General features: G+C 50.8%; 1 protein-coding gene across 1 annotated transcript in view; it reads right to left on the reverse strand.

Moving 5' to 3' along the window:
- Nucleotides 1-8,747, reverse strand: part of ASAP1 (ArfGAP with SH3 domain, ankyrin repeat and PH domain 1) — a 273,681-nt gene that overhangs the window by 2,317 nt on the left and 262,617 nt on the right. The window contains exons 26-27 of the mRNA XM_007447987.1: nucleotides 6,622-6,680; nucleotides 1,744-2,198 (exon numbers count right to left, since the gene is read on the reverse strand). Coding sequence (XP_007448049.1) covers nucleotides 1,744-2,198; nucleotides 6,622-6,680 — 514 coding nt within the window. The remainder of the gene's footprint in view (nucleotides 1-1,743; nucleotides 2,199-6,621; nucleotides 6,681-8,747) is intronic.

Below are 8,747 nucleotides of genomic sequence, written 5' to 3' on the forward strand. Positions count from 1 at the left end.
AAGGGACACACTGACCCTGGGCGAGTGAGTTAACCTCCCTGAGCCTCAGTTTCTCCTCGGTGAAAGGGGGGAGGCTTGTGGGCAGACGCCCCGAGCCCTGGGTGCCCTCCAGACACGACAGCCCCTCTGCCCCGAGCAGCAGGGCAGAGCCCGGTGTGGGCGAACAGGCAGCCCCGATGACTTCCATCGGACGGCAAACATCACGGGCAGGGACCAAAATCCAGCTTCACCCAGAACTGCAAAGCGCTCTCCCCTTCCCCAACCCACGGCAGCTTGCAGAGATGACAGCAGAGTCTAAAAATGGTCTGGGGAAACATGCTGCAAAGCAGGACGTGCAGTTTCTACACACGGAACGTGCGGCATAAACACATTTCTCAGCCCCTCGTGCAAAGCACTGAGTCAGCACACGTTGGTTAAACAGGGCAGGGCAGCCTGGGGCGGGGAGGACGCCAGGCAGTTCCCCAAAATGTTTTAGCTTTTGACCCATTTTGACTTGGGCTTTTATCTGTTGGATTTCTAGTTCTTTGCAAACAGGAAGATGGAAATAGGGAAATGACCTTCTAGAGGATGTTTCTGGTGCCCAGCTTATTAAATAGTTAGGAAGGAAAAAAGCAAGCTGTTTCTCTAAAAGTTTCGGGTCAAGCGCTCTTCCTCTCTGTCTGCTGGTTTCTCCCTCGGTCAGTCACCCTGACGACCCGCTGGCTTCTGCAGCCCTCTCCCTGGGCTGTGCTGGAGCTGGTGGGGTCTGAGAAGCCGGCGGAGCTGTGGCCAGTAGAGATCTTAAGTCTTCTCAGCTCTGACTCTCTGAGCAAGCTGTGTGTGGCCACTTATGACAGGGAGGGTTACATGAGGTGAACAGTAAAGCGTGCGGCAGCACAAACGGGAATTACGCGCACGTCAGGGCCATGCGTGGTGCTTGGGCGTCTCGGAAGCCTGCCCTGGAGAACAGCAAGCACCCACAGATGAACGTGTGTATGGTCTCCCACCCAGGGGAGGACGGATTTTACTCGTCTCACTTTTCCTTTATTACCGAAGTGACACACTTTTATTGCAACGTTGTTTTTTTAATAGTAAGATGTGAGTAGAGGCTTTTAGTCCCCCACTAACTGTGCTCCTTAACCGGGGTGCTCGTGACCCTGTGAGGGTGTGGCCATGGGCAGGACAGACAGCACACGTGCATCTTCCCAGAGCTCCGTTTTCCCAAAAAAACATTTTGGGGAGGGCAGTGAGGGTGAAAAGCATGTTTACATTAAAGTAAAACGGCCATATCAAAGAGTAGAAAGCACTTCAGGACAACGGTGGAATGGGAGACTTCAAACCGAATTCTGTGTTGGTGTTAAGTCTTTTGGGGCTCTGCACCCAAGTTCCTCCAGGCAGATGCCGTGAGAAGCAGAGGAGCGAGGTGCTCAGAACCCTGAGAGGGAGACCGCGTTCCCGTGACCTTGGGAAAGGAAAGGCCTCCTCCTCAAGGATCTGAGGCAAGAGCGACCACTTGCTGAGTGTTACTGGGCGCTGCTCATCTGTCACTGCGTTTCATCACCCATGAACTCAGGCACCGCCCTAGCTCTGCTCACGCACATATAAGGAAACCTAGGCTCAGGGCACGTAACTAAGTGGCCAAGCCCCCGTGGTCACAGGGAACGCAGGTCCTGAGGTCTGTCTGCGGGGTCCACGGCCCGGTCCCGACCCCCAGGCTCCACGCCCCCCTGATGCCTGAGCTGGGCTGGCCGGGTGTCCACCCACCGTGTTGATCTTCCTGGGCAGCGGCACGGGCGTCTCCGGCAGGGTGGGTGTGAGGTCGTTGGAGTCCTCAGACGCCTGCTTCGGGATATTCGGGGAGAGATCGGCCGGGTGTGACTTGGGGGCGAGCTCTGGGGGCGGCTGGGCCTTGGGAGAGGCGTCTGCCGCCTGGGGTTTCGCCAGCAAGTCTCCCAGCTGCGGCTTGGGCGGCAGGTCCTTCACCTGCGGCTTGGGAGGCAAGTCTGCGAGCTGCGGCTTGGGGGGCAGGTCTCCCGGCTTAGGTGGCAAGTCTCCGATTGGGGGTTTGGGAGCCAGTTCCGTGGGCTTCGGGGGCAGGTCTCCGGGTGGCGGCTTCTGTGGTAACTCTGCTAACTGTGATGACTTCTGGAAGAGTTCGGGCGGGACGGTGGCTTTGTCGAGGGAGAGATGATGGCTGGTCTCTGTTTTCCTTAGTGCCACTGCGGGAGACAACACAGAGAGAGGGGTCACTGGACGGGGACGTGAGAGGATCAGCATTGCCTTCCTCTGTCACGGTCACAGGGGGGAGAACCAACCCCGAGGGAGCGCTCTGCACGCGGGTGCACGGATGGCCTGCTTTGAAGGTGAAAGTCGGAAGCCTGGGAGGCACCCACCTTACAATGGGTGATTTTATGCTTTAGTTTATGAACAGCACATCCAAACTAATCCAGAATAAAAAGAACAAAAAAACCCCCACAACTATAAACATAATACAGATTACAGAAAAGTATAGAGCTAAAGGAAAAGTTTTCCATAAGCCTCCTGCCTAAATGTAGCCATTTAAAATACTTTGATGTAATTTCCTCCTGGACTTTTCTATGTATTCTTCATAGGTAAAACATTTATCTGCTTTTAGCTATATACTGTTTTAGCAAGAACATTTCCTGTGTTGATAAAAATTCTTTATTAGTAGCATATATATATATAGCTAAAATGTTTGTTTATTTATGTATTTGGCTGCGCCGGGTCTTAGTTGCAGCATGCGGGATCTTTAGTCGTGGCATGTGGACTCTTAGTTGCGGCATGTGGGATCTGGCGCCCTGATCAGGGATGGAACGCAGGCCCCCTGCACTGGAAGTGCAGAGTCTTATCCACTGGACCACCAGGGAAGTCCAGTGAGCGTTCTTAATGTTGCAGTCTATTCCGTTCTACAGCAGTATCATAATGTACAATATTATTAATTCCCCACGTTTTACATGATTCATGCACTATGTAAGAGGGAAAAGCTTCCTCCCTCACCACGCCCACGCACCCCCCCCCCCCGCGCACTAAGGACACATCTTCAAATCAGGCTTCACCACTTACTTACGAGCTGTGTGACCGTGAGCAAATTACACGACCTCTCTGTGCCTCACCTTCCTCATCATGAGTTGACATACGTAAAGAATTTGCCAACAGCACCTGGGAGGCTCTAGGTATATCAGAATATCATCATTACTGCTAGACAAGGTTCCTTGAGGCCAGGATTCACCGAGCACATAGTATGTGCTCAACGAGGACACAGCTGACTAAGGCACACTGAGTGAGTCAAACTAGACAAATTTTATTCTAGAAATACAAAACTCAGAAAGATATTCTCAAAATTTTATGTTTTAAAAAAGAAAGACAAACCCCAGTATTGTAAACTGTCACAAGCTGTATTGCAGCCTGCCCAGCCACGTCCCTTCCTAAGGAAATAAAATTCAAGGACACCCTGCTCCCAGGCTGGCCCAAGAGATTCAGCCGATGTGGCTCCGCTCAGAAACTGACAGCAGGCCCGTCAGATTCCTCTCTTGGAAGTCAGATACTGTGGTAAACAGAAGTCTGAGGCAGTGATGGGGGAGAAGCTGGGAGATTCCCTGAGGCAGTGGGGCTGGAAAGCCTAGCTCTGAGCCACACTTCTGGGGAAACAGAAACTGTAAGTGCCGGGCCATCTGAACATGCAACTCTGATTCTAGAAATCTGTCCTAAAAAGGGATCAAAGCCAGGCACTGACATGCCTGTGTTGAGTTGTTCAGCACGGCACTGTTTATAGTGAAAAAACTGTGAACCGGGTGAATGTGGAATAGGACAGACTGCTTAATACGTCCTGGTATCAGACAACAGAGTACTATGCAGCCAGTAAGAGTGTAATTTGTGTCCTGGAAAGGGTTCTTGATTTATTATGTGACAAAAGTCAGCTTACACAGCGACATAAAAAAACATAGGAAAAAGACTGAAAAGATAGACCAAATTGTTTATCCTTGGTGGTGAGACTTCAGGTGGTTTGTATTTTCTTCTTTATGCTTATCTGTATTTTTAAAATCTTCTAGGATGAATATATATTACTTTTATAATACAAATAAATAAGGAGACAGTTTCTCCTCCAGGGAAGCCTGCCCAATCTCTGGCTATTTTATTTCCAAGCTGAGCTGGGTTTTCCCCTCTCTAATTCAAAGTCCTTTCTGAACTGCATTCTTAACTCTGATGGACAGACAAGCAAATACGGTTCGTTCCTGAGAACGGACTCAAAGGACGTAACAGGAGGAGGAGGAGGAGGAGGAGGGGGAGGAAAGAGCCCGCACACTCCCAAGCCCACATTCCCAACAGAGGGGGTGCCAGACAGCGGACGGCACCCACCCAGCGGAAGAGTGCAAGCCCGACGACATTCACGAAGAGCTCACGGACACCTGAAAAAATATGTACGTCGAAACGCTAAATGGGAAAACCCAGGATGCAAAACTGTAGTTTCATTATGATGACAACTGTGGAAGAATGTAAGGGACCAGGTAGCTGTATCACAGTGCAGAACTATGGTGACTCTGTTCAGGTTGAAAGATCCCCCAAGGTTTCTATACTATTGCCTATTTTAAAAAAATTTTTATTTATTTATTTTATTTTTGGCTGTGTTGGGTCTTCGTTTCTGTGCGAGTCACGGCAAGCGGGGGCCACTCTTCATCGCGGTGCGCGGGCCTCTCACTGTTGCGGCCTCTCTTGTTGCGGAGCACAGGCTCCAGACGCGCAGGCTCAGTAGCCGTGGCTCACGGGCCTAGTTGCTCTGCGGCATGTGGGATCTTCCCAGACCAGGGCTCGAACCCGTGTCCCCTGCACTGGTAGGCAGATTCTTAACCACTGCGCCACCAGGGAAGCCCTTATACGACTGCCTTTTAAAACTCCTTAAACAAATGGCTCTGTGCAGCAGTCTGTCCCCAGTTGAGAAGGCTTTAATTAAGCCCTTTAAAAGGTGCCTGAAGGAGTTTAAAAATGGGTAATGTTTGGGAGGGAAAAAGAGTGAGATGTGGCCAGGACAGTCCATGTGAAAGTGCCAGCTGGTGGCAGGTGCTTGGGGGGAGGGGGGCAGGCAGTAGAAGGAGCTGCAGCCCCACGCCTCTCGATGTCACAGACGCCCTCTGTCTCCAGCTCAGGAGGCTCAGAAACACATCCGGGGACCCTACCTTTTTTTGGGGTGAGAGCGGGAACCACTGGATGGATGGGACAGAGTGACTGATTTAACATGGATCACCCTGGCTCTTCTGTTGAGGAAAGACTGCAGGGCCAGGGCAGAGACAGGTAGACCAGGTAGGAGGCTGCAAGTGTCCAGACAAGAGATGATGGCCCCGTGGACCACGGTGAGAATGGAGGACATGGGAAGAAGTGCCTGGATGTTAAGACACATCGAAGGGAGAACCAACAGTACGTGTGGAAACACTGGATGTGGGGCGTGGCGGGATGGAAGGAGTTGAGCTTCCTTCTTAGGTTTTAAGGCCCAAACACCTGGACCCGGACAATATCACCTGTAACAGATAGGGACACTGTGGGAAAAACAAGTCTAGGGGGGTGGGGTCAGAAGCGTATTCAAAATCTTAAGCTGAGCAGCCTATTAGACATGTGATAGAGCAGAGATATTACAGAGCCTGGTGTGTGTGAGTTTAGATTATATAGGGATTCTTGGGCTGGGTGGATAATGTGGAGGTGCCAGGGTGGGTTCCCCAGGGAATGAGGGCATATTCACAAGAGAAGTGACCATGGCCGAGCCAACATCTGGAGGCTGAGGACACGAGGAGGGCCCAGCACAGGAGGGGAGCAGGGACTGTCAGTGCTCTAAGAACAGGACGGTGTCCACAGGCCAAGTGCAGAGAGAGTAACCAGCCAGGCCAAAGGCTGCAGGTGGGCTGAGCTTGACCACCCGCCGACGGCCTTGTGGAGTGGTCTTAACAGAGGATACATGAATGGATCTTGGCTTTGAGTATCAGCATCTGGAACTTCACTCAAAGAGAGACAATCAGATGACACGTCCCTCTCAGTTGAAGAACGCACCACAACCCAGGAAGGAGCTGTGCAAAGCCTGAACTTGTATCTGATCGGGTCTCTTGATCCAACTTTCAATTGCTAGGAAATACAGAGGACAGAGGAACATGTTAAATAACCACATGGGGATGCCGATCAGCAAAATCCAGCCTTTCTGAAGCATCATCTCATTTCGTCCTTACAATACCTGGCGAAGCAGGTGTCCTGGCCCTACTGACAGGTGAGGAATCTGACGCTTAGTGAAGCTTCGGAGTCCCCTGCCCAGGCCACACAGCTAGTAAGTGGCAGAGCCAGTACTGGTTCCTAGGTCTCTCTGATCATGTTTGCAAGATGAGAAATGGCACCTGGGGATACTAATGATGTGTCTTCTGAAAAAGTATGGTGTTTTTAAGGAAGAGTTTGGTGTTTTGCTAATCACAAAATTTGAACCTATATTTTTTTTCATTGAACAAATATTAAATACACATCTACTACACACCAGCTACTGCTCTAGGCATCTGAGATAGAGCAGGGAACAAAAGAGACAGATGCTCCTGTCCCCTTGGAGGGTATAATGACACTCTAATTACATGCAAATATGAAAATGATAAATCTTACCTTTCTGAGGTAGTTTAGGAAGAACTCTTGGGCCAAGGGCAGTCTTTGCAGAACCGGTGCTAATTAATAAATAAGAATCATTTAGGATCTCAAAGTGCTATAAAATCAACAGCGATATATATTACTCAAGGAAGTCATAGGAGTTTACAGAATTATCTAAAAAGTCTTTCATAATTTCTCTAACAAAAGATTATTTCCCCTCATTCAAAGTTTGCCTGGATTTCCCTGAGGATTATCTTCTTATTCCCAAGTCTGCAAAGTGGAGTCAACAGGGAAAGTCATGAAACAACTAACCTCTGAATGACAGAGCCTAATTCCTCCTCTTCTTGAAAGCTTTCCCCAGAGGTAACAGCGTTTATGAAAGCACCTGGCACACTGTAGGCCGTGCCCCCAGTGCACTGCACAGAAGTAACTCAACTCATGTGACCCCAAAACATAACTCTTGTCACCTCCATTTTCACAAGAGGAAACCGGAGCCTGTGCAGCTTCAGTGACTGGCAGAAGGTCCCGAGGCTAGTCAGTGGTGGAGCTGGATATGCAGACCCAGCTGTTTGACTCCAGAGCCCTTATGTTGTCTCTCTCTACACCAGAGCAAACAGCTTGGGTCTCAGGCCTCCAGACTTTCCCTGAGCTTTTCCTCCTTTCGGGCGACTTGTAAACAAGCAGAGGAAGAAAGCCCGGGGAAGCAGCCCCTGGCACAGAAGCCACCCTGTGTTGTCTGACATCATGTGACTCCTCACACCCCTGCCACCACCAAAACGCTGGCGCTGCAGGTGGCATCTCTCAGTTGCAACGCACTCTTTTCCTTCAACAAGAGGCTCTACCTATTCCCAGAGGACACCGGGAGCACTGCAGACCCAAACAGCAATAGCATCCAAGTGCCAGACTTGTATCTGCCAAGAGCCCCTTTTATTACCTCATTTATCCTTTTCTGTCCTCTGGTGGCCTAAGAACTGGCTTTCCCCCTTCTTTCTACCTAACTGCATTTAAAAGGACAGGAAAAGGCAAACCAACCAAAAAGCAAACAAAAGTCTGATAAGAAAGATGAAATGCAAGCATCTTCCATCCTGGCCGACAAATCACCCTTGATCTTAACTGCTCTTTCCTCGGCTCCTTTGAAATCCTAAGGTCTCTGGGTTACTGGAGGGTCAGGCTGTTGAGATGAAACCACACCGGAAAGAGTAAACACGCGAGGGCCTTGCTCTGAACATTGCTGGACTGTGTGTTTCGGCCTTAGCATCTTCGCAGGGATGCACACCTGCCCATCATGGACGTAAGTTCAATGGTTTCCTGACCAGCGTACTGAGGCCAAGCCAGAGGCTCGGAAATGCCTCACATGGGAAACCTGGGGTCAACACTGCGTGTGCGTGGACCCAGGCTTCTTCCTACACTGCGGGAGGGGCCATGTGCATGTGTGTGTGTACATGTATATATGTGTCTCTGTGTGTACACGTATATGTGTGCGTGTACATGTGGGGGGCTTGATTCCACGTAAAAAACATTTTGCGGGCACTTTCTCTGCGTCAGACTCTCCTTCCTCTGGAAGAAGACCACCTGTCCTGCAGTTTAGAGCCCCCCAGGGCAAGGTGGGGAAGGGCTGAGTGGAGTGGCAGGCACGGCGAGAGGAAGGGGAGGCTGTAGAACGTGGCGTCTGAGAACCCCCGGGGTGAGTCCAGCTCTGCATCTGCTACCGCTTGAACTCCTGGGGTCCATGTCCTCATATAATACTGAGGGCAGCAGTGACCAGGCTGCCTCACAGCGTCATAAAGACTAAACGAGATAGTGGCATTAAAAGAAATGAGGACTTCGTTTTTTAGCTTTGACAAGCTCTGGGAAGCGGCTCCTTGTGTCTCTATCTGGGTCACACTTCTCGAGAAAACCCTCTGCGCTGGGACTGGGTAGATGCTGCCCACAGAAGACCTTCCAAAGTACCTCATATCAGTGGAGGAGTGGAGAAAGGGACACCACGTCCCCCTTTCAGCTTAGCTTAAGAAAGTCTTACAGGGCTTCCCTGGTGGCGCAGTGGTTGAGAGCCCGCCTGCCGATGCAGGGGACGCGGGTTTGCGGCCAGGTCCGGGAAGATCCCACATGCCGCGGAGCGGCTGGGCCCGTGAGCCATGGCCGCT

The sequence above is a fragment of the Lipotes vexillifer genome, unplaced genomic scaffold (assembly GCF_000442215.2).
Source record: "Lipotes vexillifer unplaced genomic scaffold, Lipotes_vexillifer_v1.1 scaffold796, whole genome shotgun sequence".
In the NCBI taxonomy this organism is placed as follows: Eukaryota; Metazoa; Chordata; class Mammalia; order Artiodactyla; family Lipotidae; genus Lipotes; species Lipotes vexillifer.